At 42.8% G+C, this 23,660-nt stretch overlaps 1 protein-coding gene across 2 annotated transcripts in view; it reads right to left on the reverse strand.

Annotated features, from left to right (window-relative positions):
* Positions 1-23,660, reverse strand: part of gas7b (growth arrest-specific 7b) — a 74,118-nt gene that overhangs the window by 26,087 nt on the left and 24,371 nt on the right. For both annotated transcript variants that reach the window (XM_079577977.1, XM_079577978.1), the window contains exons 2-4: positions 13,583-13,700; positions 4,261-4,338; positions 1,740-1,816 (exon numbers count right to left, since the gene is read on the reverse strand). In XM_079577977.1, coding sequence (XP_079434103.1) covers positions 1,740-1,816; positions 4,261-4,338; positions 13,583-13,700 — 273 coding nt within the window. The remainder of the gene's footprint in view (positions 1-1,739; positions 1,817-4,260; positions 4,339-13,582; positions 13,701-23,660) is intronic.

A 23,660-nucleotide genomic window follows, 5' to 3' on the forward strand; every position in this document is an offset into this window, starting at 1 on the left:
GCCAGAACAGAAGGAGCCATTAAAGAATTATAAACAGAGAGTAATCGACTCTATCTCAGAGTATACCCAGCTCTTTGGGACTCCCAGCACTATTCAGATGTCCTAGTTATACGGCGTCTGGGTCATTAAAGGCGAGGTTAGGTGAAGACGAGGGCTGGGTACCGGAACATTTTTTCCGATACTCGTACTTCAACGATACTTGGTGTTTGATACCGAATGATACTTTCTCTGATACCTATACTAAAATATTTGTCATGTTGAACCATTTATTCCTTTTCCTTCCGTTGGATTTCTTTTACATTTGTATCATTTATTCTCAGGTGAAACAACGAAGAAACTTCCTTTAACCACAAAAGGTCACTTTCCACATGTTTCCCCCATTTCCCTCATTTTTTTATTGTTTATTTATTTCAGTTTTTGTCCACTTTTTCCTAATTGTATTCACATTTTTTACCCCCAACTGTCCCATTTTTTCTTCTTCTATTTTTTCACCTTGTGTGTTCCTCCGCCTGTTCTTTTTGTTTCAGATTCATTGCTGGAGCTCCAGTTTCCTGTCTTTGTGGTCGTCTGCCCAGCCCTACTGTTTTATTACACCTATTCTGATTATACCTTGCCTTTTTCCTTTGGTCCCTGTCAGATTGTCTTTGCTTCCCCTTTTATTTTATTTTATACTTTTTATTTACCTGTTATTACCAAATAAAGGCTTTCAATTATTTGCTTCTCCTGGTTTCTCTGCTACTGTTAAGTTTGAATGTTTTTTTGTTTTTTTGTCAAAAGCCCATTGTTAAAGAATTTCAAATTTTTTAACATAAAAAGAGATTTGCAAGAAGGATTACTGTTTTTATTCCAAGCCTGATTTATTGAGCTTTGAAAGAGCAGTTTTGGTAATTTGTCCTCGTTTAACGAGCAGTGCTGAGGGGACGTGAGGACACGGCAAAGAGCTGGTCTGTGGGAGGATTCATCTGTTGTGTGCTAATGCAGGCCAATGACAGGACATTAGATTAGTACGGGGCCGATGAGAGCGCAGCAAACAACGCTCTGAGACACGCCTAAAGATGCTTTAGAACCTTGGCCTCAGCACAATAATCCCATGTTTTTCCTTGTTGCTGGTGTGCAGGAGGTCTAAGGACTTTAGTGATGTTTAGGTCCATGCTGGTGTGCAGGAGGTCTAAGGACTTTGGTGATGTTTAGGTCCGTGCTGGTGTGCAGGAGGTCTAAGGACTTTAGTGATGTTTAGGTCCATGCTGGTGTGCAGGAGGTCTAAGGACTTCAGTGATGTTTAGGTCTGTGCTGGTGAGCAGGAGGTCTAAGGACTTCAGTGATGTTTAGGTCCGTGCTGGTGAGCAGGAGGTCTAAGGACTTTGGTGATGTTTAGGTCTGTGCTGGTGTGCAGGAGGTCTAAGGACTTTAGTGATGTTTAGGTCCATGCTGGTGTGCAGGAGGTCTAAGGACTTTAGTGATGTTTAGGTCTGTGCTGGTGTGCAGGAGGTCTAAGGACTTCAGTGATGTTTAGGTCTGTGCTGGTGAGCAGGAGGTCTAAGGATTTTGGTGATGTTTAGGTCCGTGCTGGTGAGCAGGAGGTCTAAGGACTTTGGTGATGTTTAGGTCCGTGCTGGTGAGCAGGAGGTCTAAGGACTTTGGTGATGTTTAGGTCCGTGCTGGTGAGCAGGAGGTCTAAGGACTTCAGTGATGTTTAGGTCCATGCTGGTGTGCAGGAGAACAGTCGTGAGTGACTTTACCTGTGGCTCCGTGCTGCTCCTCCGTACACCGCTGTGGTCCTGATGGAGAGGGCTGCCTCCGGGGTGGAACCCATTTACTGCACACACATAATGTTGCATTAGTCAATATCGTCAAATGGTGATTTCCAAGCCTGCATGACCAGTGGGGCTGCAACTAACAATTATATTAGTATACGAGTTATTGACAGATTTATTTATTTTTCATGATCAGACAATTGATCACTTGCCTGTGAAAGGTGCATGGAAATAGAATTCAAACTTGTTCAAACATAAATGGGTCGGCTTCAATCAAAGTGGCAAAAATCAGCCTTCCTTACCTTTAGATTTTATTGTTAGATTAACTGTAATATTTTAATCCAAGATCTGGAGCTCATTCTGCTTTCTAATTGGACAATGGTCTGAGACACAGACACATCAGATTTATAATATTTACAATACACACAACACTCACATTAATGACATCCTCTTACCCCCCACCTTAACCGAGCACATCTTCTTTACCCAAATCTAAAAGCTTCTTGACTGGAGACTGGAGAAGCTTTCCGGTGTTATTTTGGACACATTTCGTCTCTGACACGAAAAAATAAACCTTTGGCCATGTTTGTTGCTGAGTGGATCGGCGGACTTCGTCGCGTTCTCAGCCTCGATTTCTTCTCGTTTTTTGTCGCTATTTTGACGCTTTTTCCAAGAAGCTTTTAGATTTGGGTAAAGCCACACTGGGGAAAATGTGCTCAGTTCAGGTGGGGGTTAAGAGGTTTAAAACAGAGGAGGTTTTCATCAAAAATACTCAATCATCATGTCATTTTTGCTCTTTTTGAGACTGTATAAACCAGGAAATGATTAACTGATTGCTAAAGTAGTTGTCAATGATGTTTCAGCCCAAATGACCAGACATACAACCTTCCCATTGTTTTCTATCAACACTGTCTGAGGTCCTCCTCCCGAGAAGGTTTACACACAGGTTTTCAAGTCTGATGAAAGGAAACAGCTGGGTTTTTGTTTTTAGATTAGATGAAAATCACCTGACCCCCATATGTGATATTCAGTTTTCTACACATGCACATGGCTACATATGCAAAGAAGTGCAGCCTTTGTGTGCTCCACGTTCCTTAGCCTCTCTGAAGTGTCCCCCTGCACTTGTTCCCCTGGTCAGCCCTCCTCCGTGTGGTGCCCTCTCGTTGGTGTGAAAGCCTCTCCTGAGCCCCGGCGTCCCCTTGTGTAGGCCTGTCTTTGGGAGCCCAGCCAAACCACCGCACAGAGGCCCGACTTGTGCTCTCTCTGATCAAATGAGTCACAGGAAGTCTTTGGAGGGATGAGAGGCTCTCCTTGTGCTGCTCTGGAGAGGGCAGAGCCGAGGGGGGGTAGGATGGAGAGGAAGGGTAAAGCTGGGGTGGCACAGTATCCACTCTAACGGGTCCCAACCATGGCACCCCGCTGCAGTGAGGCGCGGAGCAGACTGGGACGCACCATAGTGCACGGAGTCAAGGGATGCATTGGAGAATACATACTATATACCACTCAAAGTATTTATTTATTGTTCTTTTCTCATTATGTAATCCATTTTGTAAGATTAACATTTAGAGAAGTGCCTTTATCAGTGTAAAATAATTGGTTAAACGTGTTTTGGTTGTATTAAGGGCCCGTCTCATCGGCCTGGAGACGTGTTGGAGACTCGAGTTGCCGCTGGTCACAGAGATGTCTCCGAGAGTGAGGCGAGTCTAAGTGAGATACCCCTTTACTATTTAATTGTTTGCACATTTCCTGTCTATTCTGCACACACTGGCTGTTTTTCTTGTGTAACATGTGAATTTCTCTATTGTGAGATCAACAAAGGCTTATCTTATCTTATCTGTCTCCAGGTCGTCTCGGTGAAAACTAACAGGTTCGATCTCAGCGGACACCTCATGGGGACTTGTCTCTGAAAGGTCTATGTGGTCTCAAGCGGTTGTGTTGCCAACCTGTGAGCTGTTTCTGCAATGTCCCCGAGACCTGTCGTATAACCAAGGAGATCTCAAAGAGTCGTATGTTCGCAACATGGCCACAGCTGCCTGAGACCGTGGAGACCTCTCGGAGACCAGGTGGCCCGCTGAAATCAAACCTGTCTCTTTTCACTGAGACTACCTGGAGACTCGCCTTATCTCCACGGGACGTCTGAGACGTCTCATGACCAGTGGCAACTCGAGTCTCCAATAAATAGTCTCCAGGCTGGTGAGACAGGCCCTTATTGTCAGTCACGGCAGTCTCCGCAACTCTCTCCGGTGAGATATTGTTGTGTTGGAGCAGTGTCTGAATTCTGCCTCGGAGTGTTCACTTTTTTTTTGTGCTATGAGTGAAAAGTTGTGTTCAAGGTTTTGGCAGCAGTTGGTGGGAAAAGTGTGCAGTCAGTGAATTTAGAAAGAAAAAAAATGTATTTGTGCTCTGCAAATGAACTAGAACTAAAATAACTACAGTCAGGTCTTAGATATTAGACGACTGGGGGACAGGGGACGGCCTGATGTAAGAGCATGGGGACAGTAAGTACCTTGTGGGAGGGAGCTCTTGTGTCTCTGCGGGGTCTTGGGGGTCCCGGGCAGTGACAAGGGCCGCTCCCATGTGGTTTCTGACAGAGACAGCAGAGAGAGTTTATCAGAAAGAGAAGAGAGAACACCAGCTGTGTGCATTGGGGCCTTTAGACAGCATTTTCTTTATACAGAGGGATATCAGTCGAGGCCCCACGCCCTCTTTGGCTTTTGAAAACAATCAGATTGGTTCATGTGTTGTTCGTGTCACTCTTGGGACGCTGAGGTCCTCTCTAAAACAATCCACATATGGCGGGGTCTGAAAATAAATGACCAAAAACACAACAGTTGTACGGAAATTAATAATCCTGTTATCTAATCATTTGGAGCTAATAACACTGCAACAACGACGTGTTTGGCCCCCGCCAAGTGGTTACTCTGCTTCCTGTTTGCTTGTGTTTTCTCCACCTCAGTCAGAACGCAGTTGTTGCCACGGTCACCAGCGATGAATCTGGATGAACCACAATGTGCCACACCGAAAACACAGCCACAGTGCCAAACGCAGCATCCAATGAATAAATAGAAATACTTAAGTGAAGAGAGAATATATCACAATAATCAAGCCACAATTTGCCAAAACACACAAGACCCCCGCATATCATTGAACAGCCACAAACGCGCCTCAGTTATTTTTGATCGGTTTGAGTTCTGAGATCAGATGCAGTACAGACGGGAAGGGTCAGCATCAGAAATGCAAGCGTGAGAATGTGGTCGATCACTGCTCGGTGCAGCTCTCGTGCGTCAGGCTTCCCATGGGGCGCGCTTGGTGAAAGTCACTGAACTTTGCTCTTTCTCACTTTACGCTGTAGAAAAAATCATCAATTCAAATAAAATGTCAGAGATCCAAAATACCAACAGAGAAGAGAAAGACTCTTCAACTGTGCAAAGTGTCCTGACACAGTGAACTGTTTCGTGATCAAGAAAACATCAACAAGCTCCGGATCTCAAGAGTGAAAAGAGCCGGATCTTTCAGTCAATAGGTGAATCCTCCAGCCAGGTGATTTGACCATCAGCCTGGTTCCACATCTGGAGATGGGTCCCCGGGTGCAGCACTGCTGTTGCCCACTGCTCCTGCAGGTCGCCCCAGCGGCATCGAAGGCTGGGTCAAAACACATTTCTCTATTGAGACAATATACTGTAGTAATACACCTTAACCTTAGTAATACACCTTTTATCCTTTTAACCCTGAACAAGCACAAGATCTAGTCTTTTAAACGGCTCTTTGAAATGAACGGATCCCAAAGACTCCAAATAAAGAGGTGTAAAAAGTTGCTCCTTGTTCTTATGACCTGTGCACCGCTCAGACTTATGCTACCTGTGCTCTTCGCCCAGTCTGGGGTCGGTGTAAATCTCGGAAATCCTGCTTGTTGCGTTGACAACTATCAGTGTATAACCCCATTAACGCTTTGTAAAAATGATTAATTTAACGCATCAACAGCGAGCGAGCCCTGAGGGTGTTGAGAGACAGAAGCGACCCTCACGAAGTTTACAATGAAAGTGAGATTCCGCTTTGATAGGGCAACAATTTTGGAGAGAGCCGGTCACACCTCAACTGCAGCACGTAACGGAGAGGAACAGAGCAGGTGCTGATCGCTTTGTGCGTTTTTTTCCAGTGGGTCGTTCCAAAACAGTTTTGGAGACATGGTAAATGTCCACGGGACCACTGCGTGTAGAGGAGAGTCTGCCTCGCCCTCATGTGCATTATGGGCCGCTATGTCCACCTGCCAACACAAGGAGAAGCAGCAAGGATGAAGCAGGACTTTTTTTTCAAATCAGTGCTGCCTGGGATAATTGGCTGCATTGATGGCACACATGTGCATTCAAGCTTCATCCCAGGACGAATATGTGTTTGTCAACCGCAAAGGCGACCGTCCAGCTGTGCACCAATGACATGCAGATAATTGACTTGGTGTCAAAGTGGCCCGAATCTAGGCATGACGCACGGATCCTGAGAGAAAGCACACTTCACTGGGACTATGAAGAGGGTTGAATAAATGGGCTTCTCCTTGGAGACAGCGAGTCCCCTCTGAACCGGTGGCCTCTGACGCCTGTCATTGCACCGAGAACAGGTTCAACTTTAAACAAGCCTCCACCCGCAGCATTATTGAGCGTTGCTTCAGGGTGCTCAAACGTCAGCAAGTAAAATAACACCCACTATTATTACAAGTTAATAGTCTTGGGCCATGTTTTCATTGTTCCTTCAGGTTCCACTGTCTCCACTCCGAAATGCACACGCCCCCTGAACGCGTGTGTAGGGCTGCTCGATTATTATTGAAAAAATAATAATCATGATTATTTTGTCATAATGTAAATCACGATTATTCAAACGATTATTTGTTGCCTTTTAAAAAAAGTCTTTATTTTATTTATATATATATTAATAAAAAAATACTATGCTGAATATTTTCTGTTATCTGAACAGTCATAAAAGTACAAATGATTTCAAGTATGCCTCGATTAAGGAGAGGTCTCTGTTTTGGCCAGCCCTCACACCTGCGCAAGTAAACTGAGCAGCGCGGCCTGATGACACCATCACACAGCACTGCTTGTTTTTATGTCAGGCAACAGCATGAGCCATGGCACGTGAAATGTGAAGGGAAAATAATCCCAGCGCCATGAAATAATTTCTTTGCAAAAAATAAAATAAAATGAAATTCCAATTATGCTAATTTTGCAATCGTTTAGTGTAATAATCAAAATCGTAATCGAATTTCGATTAATTGCACAGCCCTACGCGGCCTGATACTGTGATACTTACAATACATACAATATTTGTGTTCAGAAGAGAATGCTCTTCTGAGACAAGTGGATGTTGTAGACCAGCCTGAGGAGGTGGAAAACCCTGTGGCTCTGAATCAGGAGGACATCAGTGGGCGTCGTCTTAGGCTACTTTGATGAATACTTTACAGGCCTATTCAATTAGAACACGTTTATATTAACGAAAAGGGCACTTAGCCTAAAGTATTAAACAAAAATAACAAGGCAAGGAAGTACTAAAGTGACAATGCAAGTTTTAGTCTATATTTCATCATGTTTAAACTCCATGGCACAGGTCATGGGTGTGTGTGTGCACCCAAACAGAGTGCATGGGTGTCATCATCACTAACCGCTAAGCTGCAGACCCTCCAGACCTGCAGAGTTACCTCCTCCACAAACACATACATCTGCTCCGTGTCTTTGTAGAGGTTTCTCCTGCAGACGACCAGACAAATGTGATCCTGGTCAGAATCCGTCTCAGAAGCTTTGTTTCCAAAAACATACAAGCAGGAACAAACACGAGCCACTGCTCTGTGCGGGTTTTAGCAGAAGTCTAAAACTAAACCAAAAACATAACACTTAATGAGCCGTTGTTGTTTTTTTACTTAAAACGTTGCAATTTTGTTTTCCATTTTGTTTTGCATTGTGAGCCCGGGGGCACATTTTATTATAAAGCAGCTTGGAAAATGAGAAATCAGTGCCTAATAAACAACATTTGGGCTATTTTATTTCAAGACCATCGGATTATTTACATCGCAATTGCACCGTGATGAACTGAACTGTGAGAAAGCTTACATCCCTACATTTTCATTAATATCAGTAGCATGCCTACAGGCAGGAGGAGCATATTCATTCTGCTGTTATGTGTTTGGAAAGGACTGTGGTGGATCTGCTGAGTTGGGTCTGTGGTCTGCAGATAACACTGTATAAAGTCTCTGCCGAGCTCGTTCTCTTTGTCCCATGCTGTTGACCGTCCTCTCAGGCGGAGGAGGACTTGTAAACAAATCAATCTGAGCACACAGGAGACAGCAGCAGGTCATTATGGGGAAATGGCCTGAGTGCTCCCACATCACTCCACTCTAATCAATATTACATCAACTTAAACACGTTAACCATCGGGATGTCCCAAATATTAATAACCATCATGTGCTTTCACTTTCGCCTGGAAAGTCCCACTGAGATCAAGAGTCTCTGAGGGGGATCCTATTGTACATGTTTTTAGTGGCATGGGAAACCAGAGTGCAGACACAGCGAGAACATGAAGACAGAAAAGGTGAAACCATCGACTAGACTGGGTGCAGGTAAAGTTGAGGACATTTCGCTTCTCGTCACAGAAGCTTCTTCTTAGCTCTTTAGATCAGAAAAGACACTTTCACCCTCCTGGAGCGGTCTAAATAAGACTTAGGCTCCTCCCAGGAGGAGGAACTAAAACTGCCAACACTCAAGTTATTTACAGTATTACTCAGCTAGTCTTTCTTCTGCTCTTCTGCGGAGTCACATTAGCCTTAACCTGATCTCAATAAGCCGTTATAGAGCGGGGGTCCCCTTCCTCTACTGAGACTGGGGGGCTGTTGTCTCGCAAGGATAGTTTCCTTCACTACCCTTTCGAACCGTCTCTTTTCTCTAGTATTTTAACCTCTTTGTCTTCAAAAGTGTGGCTAGTGATGTTCAGATGGCCTGTTGAGATCAAGTGAAGACCCTCTTTTGTTAAAGGTCCTATATCATTCTCATCACTTTTTGGAGCTTTTAACCATGTTGTTATGCAATTTCCTTATCAAAAACACCCCCAGAGTCTTTTTTGGCTTCAGTGGTTCTCAGCAATCCTCCTGAATCCTGCTCCCTGCTCCGCCCTCTCCTGGAAAACCACTGAGTTGTTCTGTTGTGTCGTCAGAGCTGAACGGAAGTGCTCGACGTCTGTAATGTAATGTCTTACGGCCTGATTTTAATTGCTTTTCCATTATTTCTGTTGTACCGTCAATAGTTGTAGGAAAGATATAAAGAATAAAAAGGGGGAAAAAAAGTGTCCCCCTGAGCGTCTGAACAGATGTCATGTTTGCACCGAAAGTTGTGAAGAAGGAGCTCTTTCTAACTTACTCTGGACACCTGTTCTTTTTTCTTACCTAATGATAATGTGGCAAAAAATCGTGAAAAAAAAGGAAAATAATAGTGAAAATGAGGGGAAATAGGTAAAATATTAGTAACACAAGAAAAAACAAAAATAATAAATAAAAAACAAATTTGAAAAAGAAAAAAATGGGCAAACATGAAGAAAAAAATATAGATTTATTTGAGCTGAAACAACAAGGTCACTTCCTTTAATGCTGTCCCTGGACCAACAGCATCAACACTTGGATCTAAAGATGGAAGATGTTTTTTTCAGTTCCTGCTTTTGAAACACACATTTTTTCAAGAGTATCTACACTTTGTTTAACGGCACCAGCCCCCGTCATCTTCACGTGTGCACAGCTGAGGTTTTTGAGGAACCCCGACACACCCACTTTCTCTCAGCGCTCAATTCTTGCTCCTAAAATAGACCTGCACGTTCTATGGTTATTTCTTAAAAAACAAACCGCAGAGCCCGAAAGAGGAAAGAAAACTCCACATGTGCAGCCCCCTCGGTTACCACGGCGACAGAGGAAAACAAACACAGCAGGACAGTGAACTTTGGCACAGACAGCATGACGAGAATGTGTTTTTTTCAGGATGAATCTTCAGATAAAGAGGAACTGCTGAGAAACTTCGATGATGAGGAGAAAACTACAGTGTACTCTACAGTCATGTATGGAGGACAGAAAATATCTGTTGACACGTGATCATTCACTGAGCTCTTCCATTTGACTTGTTTTCATGGTTCATTAAAGACCCTATTCCTGATTCGCAGGGTCACTTTTCAGGGTCACAATCACTTTCTCACCTTCCAGTTGATGAAATTGATACAAATACTTTATCATTAGATGCACAGTGTTTTCCCCACAAATGTCTGAGTTTGCAATATGCTAAAGGAGGACAAAACTAATCACATTCCATAACTAAAAAAAATCAGGCGTGGTTCCTTTAAAGTGCCCTGTCCCCAATCAAATCAATCAATAAATGATGAACAAATATACATGTGACTCTTGGGGATCTTAGGGTCACAGGGAACCACTTCTTTTAATACTGTATGTCCCTAACTCCCAGTATCTCCCCTCCCCCTTCCTTCACAATTCAGAACATTTAAGTCAGATTATCCGCGTTCTTCTATATCCCAGTATTTTAGCCCATTTGAGCAGTAACCCTTTTCAAACGTTGAAACAATTCTTAAGTGAGCTATAATCGCTTCCAGGCCCTTACACTGTCTACTCTGTATTCCAGTAGTGAGAGGGTTCACCTCCTGGTCTGTGTTCTACTCACACATGTATTCTTTTTGTAATTTTCTAAATATTTTTTAAATATTTTAGGGCTATTTTAGCCATAGAAGTCTCCTTTCACTTAACGTCTAAAAATAGAAATATAACATTTTCAAAATGAAGTCAGAAGTGTAATACTGAGCTCATTTTACAGGAGCCTTTTGTATGTTAATCATTTCTGATGAAATGTTTGGGACTGGCATTAGCACATGCAGGAATATTTCAGTTTGGGGAAGAAAAGTATCTGGAAAAGGAGTCTAAAGGGTCCCTCAGGGCCTGGTTTATACAGACACTGCAGCTGCCCACGGGTCACGGGTCAGCTGCAGACGAGGACACAAGCACAAGTTTCACTGTACATGTCAGTCCTCAGTTGAGTGGAGGTGGGAGTCAGACTCCAGTCAGACTCCAGTCGCAATTTTCAGGACTTGAGACTTTCTTGACCAAAGCTCCAAAAAGACTTGACTTGGGACTTGCTGTTTGTGACTTGAGACTTAACTTGGACTTGAGGCCAATGACTCTCAGTGATTCGCTGTGACTTTATAGTTATTATTTATTTGAGTGAAAGTGTTGAAAGATCAGGATTAATTGTGTAAAAGCGGTGCATCTATGTTTACATATGGTAATTAGCCACATGCTTTTCAGCATTAAAGGTTTTCTACAGTGAGTGAAAAGGTGAAGATTCATTTTATTAAGGACAGGAAAACGTTTGAAACAATGACTGAAGCTCCGGCGCAGACAGGAGCCTCCAGAACCACGATGTTAGAGCTGAATAATGACAGAAATCTTGGGGCTTTCGGTGCTTTAAGGCGTTCACACAAAAGTTACAGCATTTAGAGGTTATTTTCCGCAGCCACACAGAGCACAGTCATATATTTTAAAGTATTTTGTGGCAATTTAAATATTAATTAGACTTTAAATCCAAGTTTGATTTTTGCCTAAAGTTAAAGCACTTAAAGCACCAAAGCCTAGTGCTTTGATGTTCAGCTGTAGTTTGTGGCTAAAATGAGGAGTGCTTGATCCAATCAGTAACTTATATTGCAATAAAAGTCCGTCTTCTTCCCAAACCATTTAAAGCAGAGCCTTTCAGACTGATATCAATCGTGGTATTAGCTCTGTAATGGCCGGTGTACATTGCATGATTCATTTTTTTTGTCTTATGAGATTTTCAGATGTCTCATTACAAAACACGGCAATTGTAAACTCGCCTCCACTGTGCAATAGCCCAAATAAAAGAGAGAATTACCTATGACCAAAGTTTACTGTAGCGACATTCAGATTCCAGACGGCGCATGTTTAGCTGAGACAAGTGCCACATGCTCGCGCTGTTTATTTCCTCGGATAAGCGTGAGGAATAATGCAGGACCCGTTAATGCCTGGCCCGTTGCTTGTGTCTGGCGGCGGTGCGGCGTGTGATCTAAGACTTTCCTCATGACGAGTGTTTGTCACAGACGGACAAAATCGCACAGTGTTCACCCGGCTTAATATCAATCTGCCGTTTGCTGGTTAGGACTCGTTCTGCTTTGACTGTATTGAAAATGTTCAGCTTTATATGGGCCCTATAAATGATTACAGCAATGTTGAGAACTTTTCATACTATCTAAACAACCAAGAATGAATCTGTTTTCATTAACATTCGAGCACTTTAGACCCTATCTGAAAACAGTGGGCAAACCCGTTTGATCCAAATAGCCTGTCAACATGACGCTAACAGATAGATGCTTCACTGTAAAGGCAGTTCCAGAGATGTAAATACTCCATGAGTTCATGTCTTTATGGCAGAGGCCCTTCCTGTCACCAGCAGGCTCCGTTCTAACCCAGAGAGCGTTGAATGGGGTGAATGTTCCTTTAAATACTTTCCTGCTGGACAATGTTTCAAAACAAAGCTATTTAAAGCATGTGGGATCAGTTATCTCAGACCTCTCCTTGAACTTGTAAAATCAATGTGCGACGCTGCCACCGCAAGCTTCTATTAGAAAACAAAGCATCTCATTTCATGCTGAAACTGAAACTCCCCCGTGTCTGAGGAGCTCAGGACAAGCAGCTCAGAAACAGGGACTTTTCACAAAACTCAAAGATGCAACATAAGAGACGTCACAGGAGACTGGCAAATTAAGTGTTCCAAAATTCTCTACCCTTACCTGTGAAGCGTCTTACAAGGTTTCCACAGAATTAAGGCCTTTAAAGTCATTACAAAGCATGAAATAAGATTAAAATCTACAGCCTTGAAAAATAGAACTTTTCCTTTTACAGCACACATTCGTCAAAAACACTACACACGTCTAAAACGAATCCAGCTGCAGTTCTGACTGAAATGTTACACAATCTTTTACTTCAAAGTTTCCTATTGTCTCCAGTTTACAATAAAGTCAGTCCCCTGTTTGAATGAATCCACGGAGTGGATCACAGAGTGGATCACAGAGTGGATCACAGCGTGGATCACAGTGTGGATCACAGTGTGGATCACAGAGTGGATCACAGAGTGTGGACCACAGAGTGGATCACAGAGTGGATCACAGAGTGGATTACAATGTGAATCACAGCATGGATCACAGAGTGGATCACAGTGTGGATCACAGAGTGGATCACAGTGTGGATCACAGAGTGGATCACAGAGTGGATCACAGAGTGGATCACAGAGTGGATCACAGTGTGGATCACAGAGTGGATCACAGAGTGGATCACAGAGTGGATCAAAGAGTGGATCACAGAGTGGATCAAAGTGTGGATCACAGAGTGGATCACAGCGTGGATCACAGAGTGGATCACAGCGTGGATCACAGCGTGGATCACAGAGTGGATCACAGAGTGGATCAAAGAGTGGATCACAGAGTGGATCAAAGTGTGGATCACAGAGTGGATCACAGTGTGGATCACAGTGTGGATCAGAGTGTTGATCACAGTGTGGATTACAGTGTGGATCACAGCGTGGATCGCAGAGTGGATCACAGAGTGGATCACAGAGTGGATCACAGAGTGGATCACACGATCAAATTATAAGAAATGTTATGCATAGACATTTTAATCCTAGGGCACCAAAACGGTTTGCAGCGGCCCTGTTTAAGCCATCCATGCGTCTGTACTTTCTCTTCCATCCTCCCTCATGGTGAGACAGCAGAGGGAATCGAAGCTCCCTGGACCTCACCGTTGTTGGCTGTGTTGACGTAGTACTTGCGTCCCTGTGGAGACATGTAGCACCTCCAGTGAGGGGGCATGGGCTCCTTCAGCTCCTCCTCAGGCAGCGGGCTCAGAGAGGCAGCTTTCTGTGGGAGAACAGTGACATGTCAGATCAGCACATGAGCTCCTCACTACAGTAAACACAGGCCTCTGGGTGGTTCCAGCGGTGTGCCCAGGGCTGGTTTATATGACCAGAGGAACTGCGTATTCTTATGTTTCATATGCTTTAGCTCAGTGGTTCCCAACCTTCTTTTCCTGAGGCCCCCGAGCTCATGATGGAGACAGGTCAAAAGATGTAGTCTTCCAAATAGATTCAAATAATAATAATAATAATAATAATAATAATAATAATAATAATAATAATAATAATAATAATAATAATAATAAAAATGCAATGGCTGCGCCATTGCGATTGACTGCGGAAATGCGGGAAGCGAATGCAGAAATTGCATAAACTCTTCAAATTGCATAATCAAATTTGCATAAACTGGTAAAATGCATAAAATGTCATGTTGCATAAACTGCATAGTGGCAAGTGGTAAAATGCATGAATGGGATAATTCGCATAAATTATGTAAATTGCTTAAAACGCTTTAAAATGCATAAACTGGTTAAATCCCATAAAGTGGTTACTTTGCATAAATTATTAATATTGCATAAACTTTTAAATTCCATAAACTGGTCAAACTGTTGAAATGGCCTCAGTGCTTGATTGGCAGAAGCTGCAAAAATGGCTGAAAGTCCTGGAGTCTCCCCATTGGCTGGATTCCCCCATACACACCAATGCAAAAATTTCAAACTCTCGTATAAAAAAACTGGAAATCTGCAGAAGGCCAATTTTTTCTCAAAACCCACAAGTTGCAGAAGCTGAACATGCACAAAGTGCAGAAAGTGCAGAAAATAGTGCAGAAAAGCATGGAAGAATTCCGCAGTCAATCAATCTATAATAGAAAACGCTATCTCAATGGCCGCCGCCTGGGCGCCGCCATGTTTATTTCCAATACCGACTTTGAAGCTAAGCAGGGAAGGGCCTGGTTAGGACTGGGATGGGAGACCGCTCGCGGCCATTGGCCAGAGGCCACCACGTGACCGTCCCACCCGCCGCGGGCATTGGCCACGGGTCCATATGGACCGCGGTGCTGCTGTCCGATGACAACCCGCCGTCACAACAACGCGAGTGCACGAGATCTGACTGCCGTGCGTGTGCGCGCATCTAAACAGGGCCATGTGTTCGCGTGTGTGTGTGTATGTGTGCGCGCGCGCATCCAAACAGGCCGATGTGTCATCATCACTCACCGCTAAACTGGAGCTGTAGACGCTCCGCACAGGTACAGTGACATCCTCCAAAACACATCTGCGCGTCTTTGTTTAAGTTTCTCCTGCAGTGACCGAGGCTGTGGTTCATTATAGATCCAGTGCTGAATGTCCGAGGTGCAGACACATGCGTAAGATCCAATCCTGGCCATATTCCGTCTCCAAAGTTTTGTCTCCGAAAAAAAGTACACGCAGAAACACGAGCTTCAAATGACACGCGCTGCTCCGAGTGCTTCAGCCTCCGTGTGCGGAAAGCGAAACTGAAACTACCACTTAACGAGCGCATGGCCTGCACTGTAGCTTTTTTTTTTAAATGTATGTATTTTTTACCTTTGCTGCTGTACCATTTCTTTTCTATTTTTTCTTTACATTCTATAAAGCGGCTTTGACAGCATTGCCAATTGTATTCTAAGGATATAAATACTGTCTAATAAAAAACAACTTCTTCTTTTTTTGATTGCACATACACGTGATGCACCAAACCACGTGTCCTGCACCGTCAACCGAACCGTAACAGCTGAACCCCTAATTTTTATCCATAGGCCTACATGTTCCACTGTCTCTTGAATTCGATTCCCTGAGTTTATCGAACATATTGTCGTTGTAGTATATACGAAAGGAGTACACGTGCATCAAACACTCCAATTGCAGTTTGTTTGAACTTATTTTTAACATTCATTATTTTACACATTTGTAGTGGCCATAGTTTTAGGAATGGCTTGGGAACCACTGGTCTACTTACTGCAGGTCTACAGCTATACCGAGTGACGGGTTATAGGGACTATACTGGACATTTCTTTGTAATAACTCATAATCTCTGAATATCAAATGTGGAGACTAGCGAGGGCCGGCCGAAGGCCGGGTCTCAGCTAGTAATAATAATAATGCATTAGTCTTATAAAGCGCTCTTCCTGATTTACAATTTCGTGCATTATTCAGTCACTCCATACTTGGTGATGGTAAGCAAGGCAACCAGTCGGAGCTATCAGCGACCACCACCAACTACTCACTCACACACTACATTCGACAGGCTTCTTGGTGTTCCCAAACATTCTCCGTAAATTTTTTTAAAACAAATAAACAGAAATTGGAGTGTTTTCTGCACATTTCGCCCTTTCTTGGCTTATGATGATTTTTCAATGCTCAGCGTCTCGACCACTTCGGTTGTAATTCACGTCATCACAGCGCCGCCAAGTGGTGTTCCATTTCACCCGGACCACTCGCCCCTCGCAGCTCGACTCCTCCGTTTGGCTCATTTACGAAGGGTACACCTGTGGATCCTCCGCTGCCTCGGAGAGCTGAAATTACCCATGATGCATTGCAACATAGTTTATTTTTTATTTTCTCGCAAAACTTTATTATTTTGAACTCACTTTAAAAAAAAGTTTTGTTCCACATTTGTGTAAACAAATTATTGTAATAATAAAATCATTGGTAGAAGTGTTGTAAGCAAGTAAAGATGTAAAAAAGAGGCTTATATAAATAGGCCTTATTGAGAAAATAGGCCTATGGTTGTTTACATTAGAAATGTTATTTTATTCAGGCCAAAATGTTCAAATAGTAAGTCATCCAACCAAAACCAATATATAAACAGTTTCCTGGCCTCTGTTATTTATAAAACAGTTATTTTTGTAAGCATTGATTCACATTTGATTATATGATTTGACACGTGACATGACGCAGCCGCTCGCTCCGAAGGCCGTTCCATTTCCAATGCGGCGGTGAGAGGACACTCTGCTCCGTTTTGGAGGAGCCACCACCGAGGACGTCAACGAAGTGGCCAAACGGAGGACGGATCAATTGAGAAACAGCCAATGTGAAGAAAACACAAAATGTTATGTTAATTTGTTTTAACGTAAACGCTGTTTTTGCTTTTTGTGTTAATGTGCCTGCTCTTCATGGTTTGTGAAAGACACTATAGTCACATGTCAGACAGGGTTACATTACTGCGAATGGACACATTTATGTTTCTGCAACTGAACAAACACATACAGCACATGACCAGAAACTAGGGCTGGGCGATATGGACCAAAAGTCATATCCCAATAAATTTAGGTTGAATATCGATATATGATATATATATCCCGATATTTTTTCCACAAAGTGAGAGCTGTGAAATGAAATGTTAAGTCAAAGTCAAAGCCAAATACGAGTAGTTTTATTGAAAATTCACTATAAAATGTAAACATAAAAACTGTATAATAAAGCTCTGTAAGGTGCACATTTAATAGAAGAAAATAGCTGAGGGCAGCATTTATATATAAAGAGCTTTTCTGAATTTGAAATATCCCTATAAATGCGCTATGGCCTAATTCCATATCTCATTTAAAAATATATCAATATATCTTAAATATCGATATATTGCCCAGTCCTACCAGAAACCACCAATAAAAGTGTTTTTGCACCATCTTGACACAATGTTCAATGTGGCACAAAGTTTGATGACATGACATTCATTTCAACATCAGAATGAAGCCAATTGTTAACATTAGTAATGAAAACATTTGGGAGAAGATGACAAAAACGCGGCAGTCTTTTAGCAGTTTTAAATGAACTGATTCATAATTCCCATCACATCATTGGTAACTATGTAATAACAGCTTACTACACCAAACTGGACATTATTACACAAATACAGACCATTCTTATGTTACATTATCAAAGCTCATACTTTAGACTTTAGCTTTTCTTTATATTTCATTGTCAGCCAATACATTGGTGAATGTGCGTAGGTACTGCTCGTGGGAGGCCTGTTGGCGAAGTCCTCTGTTCTATTAGTGACGATGTGAGCGCAGACGGAGAGCAATCGATGGAGCAGCAGAAACAACAGATTCAGTTACATGGCCGTGATAGAGGCGCTCAATACAAGGGCTGGGTACAGCCCCCCCACCATGAGGGCTCAAGCTTTTAGCCGTTCAGCCCCAAATCTCTGGAATTCCCTCCCCACTGAGCTCCGTCAAATTACCGCTGCCCCTTTTTAAACCTCAGCTCCAAACACACTTATTTAAGGTGAAGGTGAAGGTGAAGGTGAAGGTGAAGGTGAAGGTGAAGGTGAAGGTGAAGGTGAAGGTGAAGGTTAAGGTTAAGGTTAAGATATACTTTATCCCCAGCAGTGTGCTCTCTGCATGGGCTGGTGCTCAGGGACCCATCTCCATGATGTGGAGCCAGACTAATGGTCAGAAAAACCTGGCCAGAAAATGTATTATTATTATTACTATTATTACTATTACTACAATGATAAAGTGAAAGAAAATGGTTGGATGATTCTCTTTGCCTTTGTGCTACAGAGGAGTTTATGCACTTTTTCTCGGTAAAGCTGTTTGAACAGCTTTACCAAATAAACTTCACAAACTTACCAAACAAACTTTCCCTTCCTTACCCATCTCTGTTTTAGTTTGATTCCGTCACACTTTTTTCTGAGAGCTTTGTGATGCAGTCAGAATATTTGTCAAACTTTCAGTTTTCTGCAACATTTCCCAAATCGGCATGATACCAACCGAGTGAAAGAATGGGAACACAGTGGAGAGAGAGAGAGAGCAGCTTGTCAGGCATATGCTCTGTTCAATAATGCACAGAGTCAGACTGCTAATGGCTAATGTTGAGAAGGTGCCAATCAGCCTGCAGTAAAGGCGGCACGGGGGTTCACCCCGTAGACACTGCTGCACGCTGAGGAGAAGGAAGCTTCACTACCATGATGCTAGTCATAGGAACGATCACTGATTCAACCGTCTGTCTCCCGTGTATCTCCTCTGGCAGCCATAGACAATAAATCACACACTTATGAGTCCAAGGGTATTTTGGAACCATGTGTCTCGCCTGGTTTATTTCTGTTTTATTGCTTTGCAAACATCCCATTAAAAGACACTACTGTATACATGTTTGTTTTCCTGACAGTTGATATTTTCATCATGTTTATGCAGTAGTGTGGGTCATAGGACTTTCTCTCTGTCACTGTGAAATCTGAATGTCAGAACGCTGCTATTGGGTCGCCTGAGAGGACGAGGTACAGTCGATGATTGTTTACTTGTTGGAAAGAGAAAAATGAGTCGATTCCAAAACTTAAAACTTTGGTAAGTCTGCACCATAAAATATTTCTAATAACATGGAACTTATCCTTAATTTCTCCTCTTGGTTAATAACCAGCCAGGAGGAACAAAATAATCCCCAGTTCTCTCATGCTCCAGATGGAACTCAACATTCTGAGTCATAGTGTGTCTATTTGTACAAATAAAATCTTGCAGTAGGCTACTTAATTCCAGAAAACATGTAAATATAATTATAATAAATGACCGATGCTCTTTTATTCAGAAATGCATTGTAATTAATAGAAAGCAAAGTACTAATGTATTACTGCTAAAACTTTAAGCCTCTGCTTATAAAAAGCACAATCAGACGTTATCTGATTAAGACAAGCGTTGGCCTCGATCTTACAGCCGTCTGGTAAAGAGTCGTGTGCTCTCCTCGTTGAGCTACACAGGCGGAACGTCCCGCTGCCTCCCCCACATCTATTTAAGGGACTGACCTGCGAGAAAGGCTTTTGTGATGTACTGGTTATATTTATTATACGGCTATGATAAGCCGTTTAAAGCCGTATAATTGCTCTCATTTTGTAATGAGAGCAAAGTTACATGCCCAAACATTCCTGTGGGTCTTTGAGTGCCTATGGCTGACCTTTTTTTTTCTTTTGGGGTTTCTTTGTGATAAGTTTTGCATTTTTACAGCTATTCGCACACAGCACTTTTTGTCCTTAAAGGAACAGGCCACCGTTTTTACATACTAAGATATGTTCTTACCTCACTTTAGACGTGTTAATATATCCCCGTATGGTCTTTGTCCGTGCGCTCTGCCAGGCAAACGGAGCACATACACAGCCTCTCCCACATGTCACATAGCTCCAAAAAAGCTCACGATAGAAGCTACCAAGCTCTTCCACGTGTTCCCTATTTAAATAAAGTTACGTGAAGTGTTTTCATGCGAAGTATATTTACACAGAAATGTAGCATGTCGATTTTATAAGCAAATAAAAAGGGGGACTATATTGTGAGGCGTAATGATACGAGGAGCAAAGCGTCCGCGTAGTAACTCCTAAAGACTTCCCCCGCTCACTTCCGTCAATAACCTTTAGGAGTTACTGTGCAGACGTTTTACTCCTCGTATCATTACGCCTCACAATATAGTCCCCCTTTTTATTTGCTTATAAAATCGACATGCTACATTTCTGTGTAAATATACTTCGCATGAAAACACTTCACGTAACTTTATTTAAATAGGGAACACGTGGAAGAGCTTGGTAGCTTCTATCGTGAGCTTTTTCGGAGCTATGTGACATGTGGGAGAGGCTGCGTATGTGCTCCGTTTGCGTGACAGAGCGCACGGACAAAGACCAGACGGGGATATATTAACTCGACTAAAGTGAGGTAAGAACATATTTTAGTATGTAAAAACGGTGTCCTATTCCTTTAATATGTTGAAAGAGACACATGCAAAAAGGTTCTCACATGCCTTTGCTTCGAAGTCAGCGTTCACCAACCTCAGACCACGATGGTGCAAAGTGCTTTCCTACTTAAGAACCAGTCATGAATCTGGCACAGTTTTCTGACACTGTCTTTGTAAGTATTGATTTTAAGAAGTTTTAGATGTTTAAAATGTTCATGAATGAGGCCAATTGTTTTTTCTGTCTATTTCGGTCCTTTTAGATTGTGACTTGATCTTGACAAATTTGAAAGGTTTAGTATTCTATATGGTTTGACAACTACTGGTTTAAAATGTAAAAAAGGACATCTTTTCAGTTCATAGTTTTGAACAGAGAGCCTTAACATTTGAGAGAAGACCCAACCATGAAGTGCTAAACTAATCCAGAGCAGGTTTGCATTGCTCTACAACATAGTAAGAGTAAGACCTCATGGAGACACGTATGTAATCTCATTGGCCTGAGATAATGTTTAAAGCACAATACGGTCAAGAACGCTTCTCCTTTCCCCCAGTTTTAACGATAGCGTCTCCGTTTGATAACAAAGCTGTGCTCTCCTCAGCCTGTCACAGTCCATAAGTCAAACAGACCATGACGCATTCAAAACACCGAGGAATGCGTCTGCCAGTCATCCACCGTACTGCGCTCTGGAATTCGGGTTTCTTAAACACATCCCAGCCTCGAGTACATTGAATTCCCTCACACCCCGAACACACCACCGTCTCATTAGGGAAAACTTCAGCTAACTTCACTCCACACAGCTCCAGGCTGGAGGATTACAGGCACGACAAGGCCACTATTCAGTTCCAACTCATTCTGTTTGATATACAGGAAATGTACCAATTGTGGTTTTTCATACTTTGGACTTTGTAAGAGACCAAACACGGTGTTTATTTATTCTCTAATGAGATAACTGTGACCTTGATGGTCCTGATGGTTTCCATTGTTGCTGGCATAACAAGCAGGTCCACCTGAGATGTTCTCTGTGCACCACAGAGAGGGGGCGCCATAATGATCTGGGGCTTTTTCCTTCAGTGGAACAACGGAGCTTCAGGTGGAGCAGGGGCGTGTTCAAATGCTACAGAGAGCATCCCTCAGACTGAGGCCCTCGTCTGTGGAAACCACTGGTTATTGGGCTGCAGTCGCTACAGCTGCTTCATTTGGGTCGAGGATCCTCCAGCCAATCGGATGCTCTGGCTCAGTGCTGGTAACATTTTTAGGGGGGGTTGGCACTTCACTTTTTGGCACTTGACTTTTTGGTCAAATGCAACCCTGAGGGTTTCATAAAGAAATTCAAAATGACTGTGTTACTTCGTCCCACCTCAGCAGCAATAGCGCTGTGAGAGGCTCTGCTTATGCAGCAACAATCTGACCACGTTCAAAACCAGAACGTTTTTTCTGCCTTTGTCACCAGGACGTCATGACAGTGCGACTATCTGACAGAAAATGACACTGAATCCACATGTTTGCACAGATTTGGACTTTTAAAAGCCTGTAGTCCTAAACTTTTGATAAACTGCAAAAACAGCATTTCAGTTTCATTGTTGTTTCCAATAAAAGTATACGCATGTTGACGAGTGACGTCACGGGCACGTGATGCTGAGCCGTGGCGCCGACTGGAGGGCAAAAGGAAAGCGCAGGCCTTCGTACTCCATTATAAATTAGCTAAAAACTTTGGTCAAAAGATTGTGCTAAATATGGCAAAATATAATATAATCAATGTAGTGAACACACACGCCCCTGTAGGCGACACCAACAAACGAAGGAAGGAGAGGAACATTTCACTGATGTAAGATCAGATTTAACATGTAGAAAGCAACAGCTGTGATCAGGAGACTAAATCAGCGACCGTGCCATGACTCACTTCATGTTATTAGAGGTAAGAAAATACAAACCTGCTCCACATGCACAGACACAAAAAAGCTACTACCATCAAGTGCCTCGTGGTGTCTGCTAAAGCCTCGCAGTAGATGTTCCTCATGCGGTTCAAGAGAGCACGGTCCAGTCACATCAGACTTTTGAACCGAGCACTTTCTAAATGTACAACAGGTCATTTTGTCCCAATTGTGGGGATGCTTTCATCTTCTTTTGGTGAACTTTGGTGATTTTAATGATATTTAAAGGGACTATAAGGAGTTTAAAAATGTTAAAATTAAGTATTTTCCTCCACCTACATGTTCCAGCCATGTCCTAATGTGTAGAATGAGCTCAGACCTGTTCACCACAACTGCCTCTAAAATCCTGTACGGTCACTCAAAAATGTATCACTTCGGCCCGAATTGCCGTCATGCACGAGCTTAACATAGAAGGTGCAGTTACATATATGGCCAGAGGTGGCAGTAGTGAGTATAAAATGGCGAACTTGCTTCCAGCCCCTTTAAGTGCTGATAATGATAATAAATTAATAGCCTAAATGTAATTGTTAAACTGGTTTAGGCGAAAATGTTGACTTAAGTATTAAGAGTAACTTTAGGCTATAGTTTAAGCTTAAGCTTTTTTTTTTAATGACGTTGTGTCTGTAGTGTATAGCACGGATGAAATGGGCTTTTCGCTTGCAGCAGTCTGACTCCGATTAGTGCAGTAGCTCGTGATCCTCGGCACAAAGATGTTAGGTGTTCTGTGAGGCGACTGTTTTGCCGGTGGCTGTCTTAAAAACGAGGTTTTGAGTGGGCTGTGTTGATTGTGGAGGATTAAGGAGGTGAGCCTTTTGCCCTCCAGCGTAGTGTTTTTCTAACAATTTTTCAACTTCGACTTCAAATTCAGTTCAATGTTGTGTCTCGGGGCACTTTGAATCACTGACATCAGTCTCAGACACCTGGGATAATTAGTTGTCAGGAGATTCAGAGCACACGCGGGTTTGTGCAGATAAAGGCACAATGAGGACGGTTTCTGCCAGACAAATACATCAGACCAATAGCTATTTGAAGCTGCTGGTGCCTCTGGAGTCTCCCGAACATCAAGGTGTAGGACCCTCCAGAGACTGACATTGAATGCTCATTAACATTTACAATATGTCCCCTTTCTGTGTTTGATTTAGCATTACTAGAACTTTTCAGTCCTCTTTAAGTCTTGGTTTTGTTGCTCCTTCTCACGTCTTGTGAAGCCTCCACCTGCTGCAGGTGTGGGGACTTAAACCTGATCAGATTTTGCTTTGGACCTGGTTCGCATTTGGTTTAGTCATGATCCAGTTGGTACTTTCCAGCCTACATATTTTTCGAACTTATATGTCTCCACTTCCTATTCCAAGCAAAGTGTTCCATCT

Source organism: Gobius niger (genome assembly GCF_951799975.1).
Source record: "Gobius niger genome assembly, chromosome: 19".
In the NCBI taxonomy this organism is placed as follows: Eukaryota; Metazoa; Chordata; class Actinopteri; order Gobiiformes; family Gobiidae; genus Gobius; species Gobius niger.